Genomic DNA, 18,912 nt, shown 5'->3' with positions numbered 1-18,912 from the left:
GTGATGTTGAAGTTTCAAAAGCAAATTTAAGTCTATTAATTATTTGAAAAAAGTGTCAGGCTTGATGTTTAACCATGATAAAACAGAAACTTTACTTATTAATAAAAAGTTAATAATTATTTAAGGGAGTATAATAATTTTATTTTGGATAATTCACAAATTAATTATCTTGGAATTATAATTACATCTACTGTAAAAGACTCAATGGCAGTAAATTATAACAATTTAATAGATACTGTTACTAAAATTATTATTAATTGGAACTTTTTTGAATTGGAAGATAGACTTTCATAAAAATGATAATCCTATCAATATACCATTCTATCTACAATCACTAATTATTCTCCCTCCAAAAATATCTTTAAGAAATGAAATTCTACTCTTAATTTTCTTTTGCACCCCAATAAACTAAGAATATCTTTTGACTGGCATGTAAAAAGGTGGCTAGGTGGTGGATTAAGTTTTCCAAATGTTGAATTATACACCATATCCATAATTCTCAATTTAATATCTCTATGGTTAAATTCCTCTTAAAAATCCACTTGGAAATATATTCATAAAATATTACTAAATAAAAACAGCTATGCTGTAGAATCTTTCTCTAAATTTGGAATTAATAAATTTTACTGGATCTTGAAAGACTCATGAATTCTAATTATATAGTTAAAGAGTTACTGTTTTTATTGTTCCCTATATCAAATACTGTGGGTTGTTTGCGAACTTTTAATATAAACAAAATGCTAGACCTTAGAGATGCAAATGTAATCTTCTGGCATCAATTCTTAATCAGAAATAAATCCCATAATACAGATTATCTTCTTGCAAGACATTGATTAGAAAATAATAACTGGTTGACTATACAATCTTGCAAAATATGTTAGTGATAAAATTAAGGTCTCCATGGATTTTTAAACAAAACATTAGCCAAAGATTCTTGAGTTTTTTTTTTCAAAATCCATAGTAACTCAAATAAGAATAAATTATATATAGCAATAATTTATAAAATAATAAGAAAAGAGTTTGTTCCCACATATTCATTATGTTGGAATATTACTTAAATAAGATTAATGAGAATGCATTTTATGATGAAGATAAAAGCTTAATTATTAAATCTGTGAAAAAATCTACTACTTCTCTTTACTGGAAAATATAGATGTGGAGATTTCTTCACAGAGCACATTTAACTCCACATAAAGCAGCTTTAATATTTAATTATGGTAAAATTAATTGCTGGAGGTGTAATGACGTCTCTAACAAAGATTGGTTTTATATGATATTGGATTGTAAAATACTACCTTATCTTTGGTTTGAATTTAGAAATGTTGCCAAAGCATTATGGACAGATAATTGTATCATTTTGAACTCCTTGATCATATATAATGCTCCTGTTCTGGATTCCATTCCAAGGGTGCAGGAGCATCTTTTTTGGTCCATTTTAGTGATAGCAAGAAAAATAGTCACAAAGAAATGGAAACGTAAAACTACCCTTTCTTTCCCTGAATTCATTAATTTAGCAAAAATATCTGTAAATAAGAATTGTTGGCTGCAAAAATGAGAACTTCGAATACTAGTCACAAGTTTAGATTTTGGTCAGAATTAAGTGATTTACTTGATAAATTTTAATGATTTAGTTTTCTATGTTTGATTTTGTTGTGGACATCTATAAATGGTTTTGTTTTTGTTCTATTTATCTTTAAATAATTGTGTACAGTCTTTGTTTTAAAATTAATAAAAAGTTTGTTTTAAAAAATATGCCTGTTACTGTTTATTGATTTCACTCCTCAATAATTTGTCAGAAAACCACACATTATATGAGAGACAGATCAAGTATGAGACAAAAGTATGGGCATTCTGTGAAAATATGCACAGCTGAAAAGCTTTGAGTGCATGCTGCCATTTTTCTTTAATACTTGGGCCACTGAAGAACACCACTCTGTTGGTTCAATTAAATGTTCTACCATTCAAAGGCTTGCCATTTTTTTTTATTTTTCCTCTCTGCAGTTGACCATCAGCTGCCTGCAGCTCCTCTCCTTGATCAGTGGGTCTATTTTGCCTACGCTAGCCTCTACCAGACTCAGCTTGACTTATATCCAAGACTTATGAGGATTTCAAGTACACTGGTGTAGCATCATTCTGCGGTAGATTGTGTGTCCTCACCTCTGCCATCCCTCAACAGCTTTGTCAGCTCTGCAATGGTTGCTTTTGGGAGATGCATTCACACTCCTTTGCATGTGCAACATCTCAACTAAGTGATATGCTGCTTGCAGTAAAGAGCTCATCAGGGTCTTAATGCTGTTATTCAGTGAGCCTAAGCTGCCAATCTCCTACAAGGATGGCTGAGTTTGCATCAGCAGCTCACTTTCATCCTTGCCTCTGCCAATACCTCCAGTGCCCATGTCCTAATGATATATTGGTCATCTGGGGCACAGCAAGGGCTTCATCCCTCTGTGACAGACAGTACCATATTAGGCATTGCATTCTTTTGAATTCACCCTCTAACTTAAACAGCATAAGAAAATGGCAGGTAGATGGCAAATGGTGGTGTGATGAGGAAGAAAAAGGCAAGTGGGAACATATGTTTTGGGAGTGTAATGCGGAGGCAGATTTTAAACGTTCCCTCCAGAGTACTGTGTCAGTAATACAGGACTAGAAAATAGATGTAAACAACAGAATGATTCTTTTGAGCTGGGATACAGGATCTGAATTGCCTAGATATAGTAAAGTCATGTTAAGTTATAATACCAGTGGCTGCTAAAAAAGGCAATTTACTTGAAACTGGAAATCAAATTCTTAACTAACCTTATTTGAAGTAGTAAATATTGTAATGGAGATAAGAGAGCTAGAAATTTGAGCTTTAGAAAAGGGTAGCAGCAAATTACATAGACAAAATGGAAATTGTGGAAACAATACATGCAGAAAAATGTTTTGGAGGAGGAATGAGGTTTAAGGGAATGTCGGAAGTGACCAATTTATATAATTTTGGATTGATTATAATCTACAGAAATATATGTGATGTGTTATGCTTGTAACTGTGAATATGAATGTAAGGTTTCCACAACTCATAATTTAATAAAAGTGTTTAACTCTCCTGAGGGTGGACAAGCTATATTTTTCAACATGCAGTTCTATATAATTTTTACTACTTCAGAATTAAGGAGAATAGCCTCACTGCACACATCAGGAATGAGTTCACTTGTTTTACCAGTCAAAACCATCTTGCATACCGTAACTTTGCTATATATACATACAAATATTTCAAGCATATGCATTAATGTCTTTCTAGCCTCCCAATATACCAAAACACTTGTTCCCATAATAAGTGTCCAGGTTTTTCTTAAAAATATCTAAACTAGTGCTTGATTTAATGTAATTTGGTAGTCTCTTCCATGCACCAGATGCGTTCTTGGACAACCAATTAGTACACTTCAAATTCCTACAGAATCTTCTGCATGGGTTGTCTGATGATTCCCTACTACTTTTTGACAACCCCAAACACTCCTAGAGGTAGTTGTCTCCACATGCCTTATATACCTGAAAAAGATCTCCTCTTAGATATCTATATGAGACACTGTACAAGTTCAGGTATTTTAGTCTTTCATAATAACTTAAGTTTTCATGTCCATGGAAGCCCTTGGTATATTTCTGCTGTAATCTTTCCAGTTTACTCATGCTTGTTTTCTTATAAGGTTTCCATATTGTTATTCCATACTAATGTTTGGGTCTAATGTAACTAACACAAACAATGAGATTTATGATTTCCTAGACATTATAAATCTTTTTAAACAGCCATATGGTTCTATAACTCTTATTAACCAATTAGTTGATATGATTAGAAAATCTGAAAGCTGGATCTACCCATATACTAAGGTCCTTAAAAGAATCAATAGTTTCAATCATTGTGTGCTGTATTAAATATTCACCCTTCAGTTTATGTCTCCCAAATCTCATATGCTTAGTTTTTTATGTATTTATCGTCATATTATTCTCCTGTGCCCAAATGGTCGATTTAGTCAAGTTATTACACAGACATGCCTTATCTGTAACACATGTAATCAGTTTACACCTCATATGAAAAAATTAGGTCTGAAAGATAAAATCTAAGCAAGTAAGGGCCTAGGACAGGGCCCTGTGGGACACCCTTACTGTAACCAAGAATTTCACCTGTCCAATTGCTGTATGATACTTGCCTTGTCCTATTGGTAAGCCATGCATCTATTCATCTTATCAAGAGTACATCCATACCTAGTTCTAATTTATTGATCAGTGTTTTTAGTATGACCCTGCCAAACGCTGAAGTTAAATCTGTATAAATAATATCACAGCACAATTTTTTAGTTATAGCTGTTATTATATTGTTATAGAACATCATGTTACAGGTGGTAATAGATCTGTTTCCAACATATGCATGCTGATATATGGTTTCAAGTCCCGGTCTATCCACTTCTGACAATAACTTATCCAATATTACCTTCTCCATTATTTTTCCACCGCATGAAAGTAGATATAAGGGTCCATATGACTCTGGGTTTGTCCTACTACCCTTTCCCTTAAAAGCAGGTTTAATAAGTGCATGTCTCCAATCTTGAGGGATCCCCTCAAATTTATATGACCTATTAAATAATAGATATAATGGTACTGTAAGTTCTTTCTGAAGTGTTCTCAGGTCATTATTACTAATTAGGTCTCTTCCCTGTGCTTTGTTTGGATCCAGTTTGTCCAGTTCTTTTTCAATATAATCTATTTTGATTCTAGAATCTGAGGCGAGCTATGATATCTTATCCTTGTGGAGCCAAACTGTTTTTTATTTTTTTTAAATATAATATCTATAATTTTTTGTGTTTTTGAGAATACATTTATCATCTCACACAGCTTATCAGTTTGCATGTCTTTACTCCTTCCATATATTATGTATCTATAAAAAGGTTTCCTATCATGCTTAATATTTTTATATATATTTTCTTTATTTTTTTTATCTTTTCTCACACATTATGCTTAATTTGTTTGTCCAGCTTATTTATTTCAGTTTCCAAAGTTGAAGATCAACCTCTCTTCGAGTTCATATATTTTTGTCTCTTTATTCAGGTATTTTGTTTTTATGGAAATATATCCCCCTGATATGTACGAGATTTACACAAACCATCAAGGACGTAAACCCTGAACTCAGACTTGTATCCTTTCTAGTTGAACATGGTTAGACATCTGGCAATCCACTTAATTTTGCAAACCAGGGTTAGAAATCTCTGTCACTGCTTCAAGCAACTGTAGATGCTTTGAGAAAGTTCTATATGTAGCTTGTGTAACACAGTAATATTAGCCCCTGCCAATCTCCTTGAATATGAGACACAGTATTTTACTGATTTGAGGATTTTGTTTTCTGAACAAAAGTTCAGCTTTTTCTGAGATGTGACTTCTATAATTAACTTTGTCTTACATATAGCAACAAAATGGCCCTGATTTTTACATCTCTTACATCTTCTGTCTTATGCTACACAATCTTCTTCTTTTGACCAGTATTGTTATATCTCTTTTTGAGAATATGACAAATTATTAAATGAACTAATGTTCAGATATAAAGTAATCAAGCATTCATTGACACTCACTCTAATGGAAACACGGGGATAACTTTTTTACAAATTGAAGCCAAAGAGTTTTCACTTTATAATCAGTCAAAAAATCCCAACAATAATTTGAGACATAATTTGTCTGAATAGTGGTAGACTTTTTTAAGTTAAGCTGTATGCTTGGGGTTAGGGTTGGCGCACATTAGTAAGGTGGAGAATCAGACACTTATACAATGGGGAAGCCATACTATTTCCAAACTGATATCTGTCCAGGTATCACATTATTCCACTGCTGCGACTGCTGGAAACACCTGTACATGTCCCAGCTGATTTTAGTATGCATGTCAACATGTGTTTATACACACATATACCTATACAGATAAAACTAGAGATAGATATAAATATTATATACTTCTGAAAGTATTACAAATGTTTTCTGTTTTATTTTTTTTTATATTTTGCCAGCAGAACACTTTTCACTTACCCAAGTCTTGTAGTTTAAATTTGTTCTTGATTTCAGTGGAAGTATTTGCATCGATCAGTAATATAAAAAAGTCTTTGAAGTACATCTCAGTGACATTCTCGATCCTGCACCCAGAGTTATATCCACTTTCAGTTGAGTAGTTCTTACACTCTTTTTTTATTTTGCCATAACTAAAAAGCAAAGAAAAAAACAGTTTATGTATTTCAAAATGCTACAGGCAAGAAACCTTTATACACAGAGAAGAGGGACAAAATGCATAAACATTTCAGTTAACTTGCTGTATAACAGTGACAAATGGGTTTATTATTCTAGAACATGCCTTTGAATCTAAATTAAAATACATATTCAATATATTGCTTTTTATGCATTCTTACATTAATGCATCCATTTGCTGACTCACTCACTCACTCACTCACTCACTCACTCACTCACTCACTCACTCACTCACTCACTCACTCACTCACTCTTTCAGTCAGTCATTTATTCATCCACTATGTTCTGCTTATCCTATTCAGAGTTATGAGTCAGCTAGAGTCTGTCATGATATTCAGTGGGTTTGATGCAAAAAGCAAATCTTGCATGAGACACAGTTCTGGCACAGAATACACACATGCATAGTTTCACTTACACAGCACATGAAACCACCATTTCAACTAACAACATCGCTTTGAAATGTGACAAGAAACCAGAGAATGGCCATTCGACATTCTGAAGGGAACCCATACATATATATATATATATATATATATATATATATATATATATATATATATCTTACTTGGAATTTACTTCTAAACATCAAAGTGCACAATCGTGAACATCTAACAATCGATCCCAAAAGACTGAAAGACAAATCAGTGAAAAAACAAAACACTTATGTTTTCTGCAGCAGAGCAAGTGCACCCCTGCACCCCCTGCTAATTATAAATACCAACTCTGAGATCTCTCTACAGTGGGTACAGTGGTTACAGGGCAATTCCCATGATCTCCACTGTGCACAATCTTGCACAGACTTAACACTGGTAGAAGCGATCAAATGAGTTCTGATCACTTCTGCCAGTGTAAAACACTTTTCTAGATTATTAATGTTCGATTATATGGAGTGTTTCCCCGTACTTGAAAGTATTTCTTTTCATCCCATCTTGTACACAATTATCAGTAAACGGCACCATTGCACAATGGAGATTACAGTCATGTGAAGTAACAAAGATGCCTCCATCACATCCATAAAGTAAATATTCTCCTAACCTTTGTTGCATATACATATTGAATCTATTAAAATCCCATACAGGAGTGGAGAAATTAACACGTGCCTTGAACGTATTCCAAATAACTCTGAGAATGCAAACACAGCTTTTCAAATATAGGGTCAATGTGTGTGCAGACACAAACGTGTGCATAAACACACACATGGCACATTTACATATGTAAATTTTCACTTGAACATACCATATTATGTGACACCCGATCTGACAGTTTTTTTACAAACCTAAGTGAGATTTGAATTCACTCAGCTCTGTACGATATTTATTTTTCTGGAAAAGAAAAAAAACTGTATTGTCAGATTTTCTTGTTTGAGATGACTATTACTTTGTATTAACATGTTGCCCTAAATCCCACATGATCACCTGAAAGCATAGATTCATTATATCCCCCCATGCAGGAATCAACACATTTATAGCTCACTATATTTAAAAGCACTATGTTGTGAGTTATGTGACATACATTTGGTTCATATGACTTCTACTTAAATACAGATCAAGTAACACTCATATCAGAATATGTACTTGCCACTTTCTTACGGTCAAACAGGAGTTGAAAAAACTAACCATATGTTTGCTTTGTTGATAGCTGCAACTTACTTAACTTCACATCATTTTGATATGCTCACTGTAACAACAATAACACTGGTTAGATATACATGTATATAACAGATAAAATAAAATAATTTGTACTAGATAAGAGGCCCAGAAATGCATGCATGTAATAATAAAATATCTCAGTAATGCATGTAATAATAAAATATCTCAGTAATGCATGTAATAATAAAATATCTCAGTAATGCATGTAATAATAAAATATCTCAGTAAAAGAAGTACTTTTCTGGGAACACGTCAGGTTACCAAAGGCAGTTTCTTGAAAAATAAAATGATAAAAGCATGGTATTGATAGGTTTGGGAAGTTACCCCGCCCCGCATGAGGTGTGCAGGGGAACATGCCCCCCTGCAAAAAAATTTCTTGTTGGAATGTTCTCTGAAGGTAGTTTTGGCAAACATTTTTCAGAGCTTTTATGTTTGTTGAAACTGCCTCTAGTGAGTCAACATGAACATTAATTTTGTAACCTATGTAATAAATACTCTGACAAACAAATATATCATACAATCAGTTTGTCAAAAGCAGACACGTTTCTTCATAAAAAAAAGGTCTGTACTTGCCAGATTTCTTAATCAACATCAAAACCTACTTCTTAAGACAGTATTTTATTTTGACACTGTTAAACCTACATTATTTTTTCACATACTCGTGCAACTTAACATGGAATTGAAATAACTATTAAAATAATTAATCGAATACTAACATGTACTTTATTGAGAAAAATGAATTACATTCTAAACATATTTGGTACCATCATAATAAACAGGCTGTGAACACAATATTGACCTGGATTCAGATACTTGACAACAATGGCATTTATGCAAAGGAAGGCTGATTTGCCTACCAAACATGCTTGCATACCAGAGAGCACAATTTAAGCCAGGGTTAGAAAGGTGTGCCAAATATAACTTCGTAAAAGGGGCAATAGTATGGAACATAACAAATACCATAAAAATGGTGTTACAACTGCTTTTTATGTATTCTAATCAAACTCGCATTTATTATGTGAGTAATTATTGACTGGAAAAACGTCTTAAAATTATTTCAGCTACTTCAGAATTTAACTGACTGCATTATTTTAGAAAAGATAGGCACATGTTTAGTGAAAAGTGTTACAGTGATTTGGATAGCAAAACAGAGAGACAGGGAGAGAGAGAAACAAATCAAAAAAGCACAGTGACTGAAAGAGAAATCTCTTATTCTTTCATAATTCTGTTTTTAGCAGTCAGACAACAAGGTTTAAGAATAATGACTGAAAATATATATATATTTTTTTCCAACCTGAATAAATAACTTGAGGAGCTAAGTAATGCCCACAGTAATGTTGCATTATTGTTAGCTAACTATAATTAACTTTGTATACCTCACATTAATAAACATTCATCAAATAATCAATTTCTGCATTGTCAAAAAGCAAAAGGAAAGAGAAAGCATGTTGGAAAGCAACTGTGTGTTGTTGTGAATATTTAAATAATTATTATTTTTTTCCAGTCTGACTGCCTATAAAAGCACATTGAAAACATCTTATGCATTTTATTACTAACAGTGTTAATATTCTTTAACAAATGTTTTTTATACACTAATTTCTTTGTATTTGGATAACTACACACAGTTTTCATTATTTAATTACAATATCATGCTCGTATATGGGTCTATGTCAGATTATCGAGTTTTAAGAAATCAAAATTCATATGTGTGAGACCATATGATCAAGTTTCCAAAAACTTGAAACATAAAAAAAAAAGTACAAAAATCTACCTTATTTACATTTTTGTAAGGGGCCAAACCCCCCTGCACCTCCTCAGACCCCTTGCAAATTATTCTTACCAACTCTGAGATTGCACAGGGAAAGGGTACATTTCCTGATCCTCACTGTACTGCAATCTACATTCAAAAGCTTTGAGCTTTCAAAAACTGGATCATATGGTCTCCACTATATGATTTTCAAGTTTCTGAAAAGTTGATCAACTGAGATGGACCCTTTATATATATATATATATATATATATATATATATATATATATATATATATATATATAATCTATACATATGGGTCTACTTCATTTGATCGAAAGACCATTTGACCTAAACTCACGATCGAAATTTCATTTGATCGAAAACCAGTATTCAAGGCAAATAACAGGGATGTGTCCCCCTCCCCAAAGTTGTGCGACCCTGGAGATGGTATATATAGTTGGGTGGGGGTGGGAATAAGCTCTAGAGTCACTATACACTGGAGTGACAACTACTCAAACAATGGAAAAATTCTATTAAAAAATAAATCACAGAGTTGTTGGAATGGAAGAAGAATAAACACTTTCATTAAAGCTCTATTGTTTATATTGAATAACTGCAAACAAGCTAGTCTGTTTTTAAAAGTGAAATACAGACTCTGTTGAAAATGCACAGCAATGCTGTAACATTAGTTTAACCTGAAATAGTACTCTCCAGCAAGTTTCTTTGGGAAGAGGTGATCCAATGGTCTTGGAAGTAAGCAGCAATGATGGCTTCTTTAAATGTGGTTTACGAAGAGGCTCAAGAAATTATTCATACACGGTTAAGCCTGGCTTTAGTTGAGACTAAAATAATGGTGGTTATCCAGAAGACAATGCTGTTGAAATTCCTGGATCAGAATTGTTGTCCTAATGAAATATGACATTGTGGGAGCAGAAATGGTCACCTAATGGTCCAGCAATTAATTACAATGGCAGAACCTGTCGGACTAAAACTGACTTAGTTATATGACTGAGATGTGCTACATCTGTTCTTTAGCAAATATTTGGACTTAATTCTCCTCTGTAGCTTTCCTAAAAAATCAAGGAACTAAAAATAGGTCTCAGACTACACAGATGAGGAACTAATGAGGATATATTGTATCAAGCAGGGGTGTAAAAAAATTGTTTCTAGGTAATTTGGTCATGATGACTAATGTAACCAAAATGGGCGTGGGTATTTTCCAGTGCTAAGTAGGTTGAGGATCTGATTTACTCCAACCTGCACCAAGGACCCATACTAGTGTGAGGAGTCAGCTATGTACCAATATTGGTCAGTGTGTGTGTGTGTGTGTGTGTGTGTGTGTGTGTGTGTGTGTGTGTGTCCAAAGTAAAGTCTAACAAACCTAAGGCAATAAGCTACTTGCAGGAGACCAGGGTAATCAGGGACAGCTCTCTTGAGTGAAAGCTGGGCATAAAACCATTCAACCTACCAAAAAAGAACTAAGGATTGCTACACTGAAAATAGACTGACAGGACACAGCTTGGAAGTGAATGCCATTATGGTAAGGAGGAGACTGGACAGTGCATCCTGGAGACAAGGAGGAAGGGCATTGTAGTGAAGTCACCAGGCTTGGGATATGTAGTCGACTAATCGATGGAAGAAGAGACTGGAAATCGCGAAGGAGAACCTTCTGAAGACACTGAGGTATGTCATCAGAATTGGTGACAGACTTATAGCAATCAGACTCCAGTGCAAAGAGACGATGATATTCATAATATCAGCTTATACTACATAGCTGTGTTGTGATGTTGAGGAACAGAGTGTATTCAGACAGCAGGATCATGACCTACTCTATAAAGCAGGACAACATGAATTGGTGTTTATAATGGGGGACATAAATGTTCATATTGGTACAGACAGAACAGGATATGAGGAATGTCTAGTTCTACTTGGACAGAGTAACAGAAATAAAAAATAAGAGGCTTTTCTGGATATGAAATGACATGATTGTGGCTTATACATGGTTCACCAAGAGAGAGAAAGAGTCAGACGATTACATACAAGAGTGGTCAACATGCATCTCAGGTATACTTCCTTCTAGTAAGTAAAGGGCACTGGGTAAAATCAGCCACAGCTAGGCTGGAGACCTGAAAACTGATTGGAGCAAAAGCAAGTTTCAAGGAAATATTCAGGTCCCTATCACCTAAGAAAGAAGAGAAAATAGGTGGAATTAAAGAAGAATGTCAGTGTCACAAAGCAGCATTTATGTAGACTATAGAACAGAAACGTGTTAAGGACACATTCAAATAAGGTACATAAAGAAAGCTGCTGGTGGACCACACAAGTCAAAGAAGGTATTATAAGAAATAAGGAGTCCAGGAAAAAGTAGAAGTTAGAAAATATGAACCAGGATAAGACGCAATACTGGTTGTTAAACAAATGAGCTAAGAAAGTAATCACAGTAGCAAATAACATGACATCAGAAGCACTCAGCCAGCTGCTAGAAAGTGACTTAGCAGAAGGCACTAAGAAACTCTAATAAGTTGCAAGACAAAGACAGAAAATAAAGAAGATGGTCCTCATACACCATTCATAAGGGATGTCCACAAAAATCCACTCACCAGTTCACAGGACACCAAAGGCAGACGTAAGGAGTACTTTCAGCATCTTCTGAATTAGCAGCCTTGGACAGAGGTGGTAGTGCCCCATACATAGCTTATAAGAAAAGACAAACAAGAAGAACCTATTTTTGAAGAAGAAAGACCAGCACTATGGATAGCAGCAGAATCGTATAAGGTCATGACAGAGATGTCCAAGATGTCGGGCGGGTTAGGAGGGAAATGGTTCCCGGGTATTCAAAGCTGTATGGTGAGTGGTATTCCTAGGTGACTTGAGCATAAGCATTCTAGTGCTGGTGAAAAAGAACAAAGGGGACATTCACAACTATGGGCAGTACAGAGGTGTCAAATTTCTGTCACGCTAAATGAAAGTGGTGGAGAGGGTTATTGATAAATGAAGATGCAGAGTTGTAGATAAGAAGACAAGACATGAGCAGTCTGGTTACACATCAGGATGAAGCACAACTGAGTTAATGTTTGCAGTGAAATAAATAGTAGATAAAAAGCTGGAAATGTGGAAATGAGGAAGGGGTCTACTTGACATTCCTAGACATGGAGAAAGAACATGACAAGGTCCTAAGAAGCTGAATTTGGCAGTGATGTACTGGTTTCCAGCCCTAGAAACAATGGTAGAATTAGAGCAGGCTATGTACAAGGACCTAATGACAGACATGTAAACAGTGTTTAGATTCTCAGGGGGGGTTGAGGGAACATGTATAAGGAGTCCGCTCAGGACTATGTTAGAAAACAGTTCAGAGGGGCCAAATCAAAAAACCCGCTATATGCAGACAATGTGACATTACAAGTAAAATGTGAACAGGAACTTCAGCTAACGCTAAAGAAGTGCAATGTAAAACTGAAGGCACATGCAATAAACTCAGTAAAGGCAAGGTAGGTATCATGGCAGCAAACAGGGGAAATCAGAAGATGAAAATTGAGATAGAAGAGAAAATAGTTGAACAGGTTGCAGACTTCAAGTACCTGGTAGGAGAGGAGGAGGAAGAGAAGGTAAGTCTGGCTAAGGAAATCAAAGCTAGAATCGGAAGTACTGCAGCCAACTGACATAGACTGTCATGGGTTGTATATGACAGAAGAATGTTAAGCTGAAACATAAGGTGTGGAAACCATTACTGCCCAAAGTACACCTGTATGCCATGGTGACATGGGCAGTGAAAGTGAAGCAATTGAGAAAACTACTGGTGATGAAGATGAAGCACCTGAGATAGTGGTAGGATAAACACGGTGGGACAGATGGAAAAAAATGGCAAAGTCAGAGGAGAAGCCAAATCAGTTCCAGTCATAGAGAAGGTAAAAGAGAACAGATATGCCATTTTGGGCACATGTGCAGGAAAGCAGATGATGATTTGTTGATGAAGATATGGGAGAGAATAGAAGAAGAAAAGAAGAAACAAAGACATTCTGCAAAGATGTGGATAGATTATGCGAGAGAAGACCTGTGACAGTGAGGCCTGACTGTTGAACAAGAAAGAAGAATGCTACTGAAATGATGACAAGAGTTGACCTGACACCCTGACCCAATGTAGAAAAAAGTGGGTTGATGATGAGGATGATGATGTTCAGAAAACAGAAGTTTACAGTTCAGGAAGCACAGTGGGTGAAACAGGACAAGTGATGTCCTACAGAGAATTGACATAAGTCAAGTCTTACCAAATATATTCATTGTAACCAGAAACACAACATGGAAAACTGAATCAGTTTTTTGAAGAAAATATCGAGGTTGGAGTATCTGATGGTGGTGCAAGCATGGAGAGGGCATCAAGAGGGTGGGGACATGATGTGGGAGATGGTAGCTCTGCTTAAGGGCTTATAACTTCATTGTGATGCATCTCGTAAAAGTAAATCCTGGGCTAAAATATCCTCTTGGTATGTAGTCAAGCATAAAAAAGGCTCAGGGGATATTATTTACCATCAAATTGAGTGGCTTTAAAATGGTGGCAGCAAGGGTTAAATAAATGATATCTAGGTCTAGTATTCAGAGGTAAGTAAATGTTTGAATGTTCACTCCATTTTGGAAGTTTATGTGGGAAACAGATTTTTAATTGCTAGTGAGATACAGGAAATAGTAGCCACAATGGTGAAGAGGGTGAGGGAAAGTTAATATCGCTCATCTGTTCCTGATTTTGCTTCTTATTTTTGCCCCATCCCTCTTATTATTTGTTTTTATTTTTTATTTATTTTTTTTATTTTCAGGGAAATCACTGAGGATTAAAACCACAAGCACAGAGATGCATGCACACACTAAACATCTGGGTACATTTTTGTTCAAAACACTAGTGCCAGAATCCTGACTTCAGTGAATGTGTGTATTTGTGTGTGTATTTTTGTGTGCATGTGTATGCACTTGTGTGAGTGTGAAACAGAAAATCTTGCTCACATGTTTGTGTTTCTGGTATGTGTGCATCCTTGTGCTTTTAACCATCTTTGGATAACATACCTCTCAACCATTCCTGATTTAGCAGAATGCTTCTGATTTTCTCACATATTTTTGCCCCATCCTTCATAAAATCTTTATTTTTGGTAAACCACTCAGGATTTGAGACAAACTGATAATTCTTGACTTTAGAGTTTCTTACTTCCTATTCAGAAATTACATGTTGATGCAAAAGTTGCTGTTCTGTAAACCTTTAAAGTGAATTAGAGAAATGTTTAACAATGGCACTGATTCTTCTTACCTATTATTTTTTGATATGTACAGAACTTTTGAGCAAAAAGTTGAGAGGTATGTAGGGAACAGTACATTTCAACTTTATGTCATTTTAAAGACTGCTTGGGATTTTTGCATCATATTTTTGTACTGTTTCTGTTTGCTGATAAATCACTGAGGATCGCAGACAAGTCAATAAAGGTGGACATTAGAATTTCATATTTCTTATAGTTCAAAAAATGCATGTTTATCAGTTAGTCTACTGTGTTCTACCAATTAGGCCTTCAAGGAACACAAACTCCATAAAAATTGATTATATACCACAAAATCAACCCAAATGTCTAAATTTCTTTTAAATGAGTCTAGACTATTTGAATTACAAACATTAATAGGTAAGTGGTTCCAAGAAATCGATGTAAGACTACCTTTTCTTTGTTCTGTTTAAATTAATGGTGAAGGCCGTTATCTTGTATTTTGATGTTTTATTAAATCTGTAAATACCAAGATTTAATAACAGTCTTAATTTCTCATTACTTCATGCCTTTCTCCCTCTGTTGTATCTGTAATGCATTGAGTATAAATTAGTTATCCTACACCTCTTTTGTTAATTTAGATTGTAGAGACCATACATTTTATTGATAAATTTTCTTTGCACATTTTTGAATCTATTCAAATCCCTTGGTGTGTACATACAAAAAGAACTATTATACTCTATAAGTGGGCTAATAAAAGCTCTAAAAAGATGTTTCAACTTTTCAGTATTTCTACTGGATATTTTCTGTAAAAGCAAGCCCATCTGAGTAAAAGCCTTATTAATGAAGTCCAAATGTTTTGAAAAAGACAGGTTATTTAGAAATAATAATTCCCAAGTCAATGTAATAAGAAGCTTTTTCCAAAATTAGATCCTCTAAACAAATCTTCTATCTTATGGATGGTTTCCCAAAATACATAACTTTAGATTTATCAGCAATGAAATTAAATCTAATACCAGCCACACATGCAGAAATTCCTCTTAGATAGTCATTAATTTCCTGCAAGACATTCTTGCTTGCCATTCCAAAGACAGTCTTGTAGTCATCTGCAATATTTATTTATACTGAAAGAATTTTGTAAAAAAATAGATGAAAAAATATGGTTTTATGGTGCCCGTGGTAGTGCTGAGGTTAGCGTTGTCACCTCACAGCAAGTGTTTTTTATACAATTTTACCATTCTCCATCTCCACCATTTTGACAACAATTTCAGTTAAGAATAACTTCTAACAGTATTTGCAGTGGCTTCCATGCCTACAATCAAAATGTTTTGCAACACTGTATACCATAATCATTACTCTCCATCATACTTAAATTAGTCCAGTCAGTCATTGTCATGTATTCTTGTTTTGCTTCATAGGTAAATAATCCAAAATTAATATGTAGTGACCATTGCCCCTACTGATAAAATTAATAGCATTGTGATCATTACTGCCCAATGATAGCCATGCTTCAACATCAGATGTTAAACTGTGGTCATTAGTAGCAACTAGATTGAAATTGGTAGTCCCCACTGTATTCTCACATGCAAATTATGAAAATTCATAAAATGCTAAAAATGCTTAGCAAACAAATCTGCAGCATTACCTTCTTTCAAGCTTATTCTAGGATACGTAAAATTACACAACAGTATTTTTGTAGGATCTTGCTGCTTATCCATCATTTCCAGATTTTTTTATGAATATACGATTCTATCTCTTGTTTATGAAAATACACAACAAACCCTTACCTCAACAAAATGTCTTCTATAAGAGCTTCCCTAATATCATCTACAAAAATCAGTGTTGATGGAATAGACTTACAAAGTAAAAGTAAGATATCACCTCTGTGAGATTTAGGTCTAATACAATTTTAACATCTATAATTCAAAAACCACAAACTAACAATAGACAAGCTGTCAGAAAAATATGTATTAATGTGTGTATGCTTAATGCTAATTAGAAACTAAATAAGTTAACACATTTTTTATTCTATTTTATATGCACTGCTTTATATATAGTTGAGTTTCATACGAGACTGAAAAGATGCTTTTTGAAACTGCAGTGTGCTTTCTGAAACTTGCAAGATGCCCTCTGACATAATAATTGCTAGCACAGCAATATTCATGTTTATGCCTTTTGGAAATGTACTTGAGAAGCAGGTGGTTATCTGCTAGGTCAGGAGAGAATGAATGAACAATGCTATATTCTGTAAATGTAATGATTTTAAACAATCAGCTCTGTTCGAAGTATGAGAACATTTGCAGCTGCAGAAGTTTAGAGATAGTATAGACAAAGGATTGTTAGAGAAATGAACTACCCACTTTGTGTTCGAATTAGCCATAGTACCTTGAATGGTAACATTGCATGTATCTAACCGGTGGTAGCCAAGGCCATGTTGTTTTCCTTAGGAAGTTTCTCACAAAAATTGATAAATCAGCAGAATATTGTGAAAGTAATTATTGCTAAATGATGATGACAAAACTTGTGATTCGCTACGTCAGCTTGGTAGGCAATGTCTTATTAGAAAGTGTATAAAAATGTAAGCATTTCCTGTTTCTAGTTAGACAAACTCTGTATTAGCATGTTTTTGTCTCCTTGCTGCAAGATTAAAGTGCCTTAACCTGAACCTACCATGCTTTGATCATTTTTAAAGTATATTTTTCCTTTGACACAAGCTTCAACTATAGCTACAATTTTAAGACTTTCACGAGATAATAACAATGACAACTTATTAAATTTATTTGCAAAAGTTTATACATTGCATAAATAGCAACTTAGGCTTACCATTTCTACTGATGTTATGTCCTGATTTTCTAAAAAGTCTTACTACAGTCCATCATTTTGCCAGAAAAAATGCTCCATAATGGCTTAAATCTAGCATCAGTGTTAGTGACACAACAGGAAGCACACACACCTTTGGTACAGAAGGCTGTGGCTTCTATTCCCACACCAGGGACAAGTTCTGCAGACACTAAAATGCAGCATAAGAGGGGTGCACCACTTTTGAGTGTGTTGCCCTTCAAATGAGATGGTAAACCACTTAACATGATAGCTCAAGTGGATGTAAAAGATCCCAAAGCACTTACCTATCAAGAGTTATCAAGAGTTATTGCCCAGCCAAATTTCCTACAATCGTATAAATACCACCTTTCATCTTGCCTAAAAAGAGGTCACTATGGATGGGATATAGACATATATATATATATACATAGATTGATGTGTGTGTGGTTGGTGTTGTGTGTTTGTGTATAATTAAATAAATAAATAGATGCCCGGCACCATCCCTTTTGTGTCCAGAGAAGCACTTCATTATGGCAGTTTTTTAGGTTCATAGGTATGCACTAGGCTAATAGCCCTGGGGCCTTTACAAGCCAAGCCATAGGATTACACTGGCATCTGTTGAGTAGAGCCACTGTAGCTATCCCCGGGGTGAATTTTCTATTTCCCATCCACTCATCAAGATTTCTCTTGAAGAGGGTCAGCGAGGTGCTCTGCTTGACATGTATGGAACGTCTATTTGATAGCTTGGGCAGTCTGTGGGTTATGAACCTGTCCCTCCAGTACATTCTGTTGATTGTGGTAATGAAGCTGAGGTCTCTGGAGCATGTGGTGTGGAGGAATTGGGATTTCTTTTGATGTAGCATTTCTAACAGAGCTGGCTCAGGCATGGCTTTGTAAGTCAAACAGAGATCGCCTCTAAGTAAGCGATATGAGACAGGGAATAGTTGTAGTTTTTTGAGACTGTCCCTATAGGACAAATGTTTAAGGCCTAGGATCCTCTTTGTGAGATAATTTTGCATCCTGTCCAGTTGTTGCGGGTGTCTAGTGAGGCACATGCCAAATGGGGCATTGTACTTGATAATTGGCCTAATGAGGGAAGAGTAGAGGGAGACAATGACCTCTTTCTTCCTGGATGCAAAACCCTTAGTAATGAGATGTGCCACATAGAAGGACTTTCAGACAACAGTGGCAATGTTGCTGT

General features: G+C 34.9%; 1 protein-coding gene across 3 annotated transcripts in view; it reads right to left on the bottom strand.

The window, feature by feature from the left end:
- Positions 1-18,912, bottom strand: part of LOC122789919 (cytokine receptor common subunit gamma-like) — a 1,562,088-nt gene that overhangs the window by 237,453 nt on the left and 1,305,723 nt on the right. For all 3 annotated transcript variants that reach the window (XM_044057381.1, XM_044057379.1, XM_044057380.1), the window contains one exon: positions 6,046-6,215. In XM_044057381.1, coding sequence (XP_043913316.1) covers positions 6,046-6,215 — 170 coding nt within the window. The remainder of the gene's footprint in view (positions 1-6,045; positions 6,216-18,912) is intronic.

This window comes from Protopterus annectens, chromosome 15.part0 (genome assembly GCF_019279795.1).
Source record: "Protopterus annectens isolate FY-2018-M chromosome 15.part0, PAN1.0, whole genome shotgun sequence".
Classification (NCBI taxonomy): Eukaryota; Metazoa; Chordata; order Ceratodontiformes; family Protopteridae; genus Protopterus; species Protopterus annectens.
The sequence above is the reverse complement of the archived record's forward strand: the minus strand, read 5'-3'. Positions and strand labels throughout refer to the sequence as shown.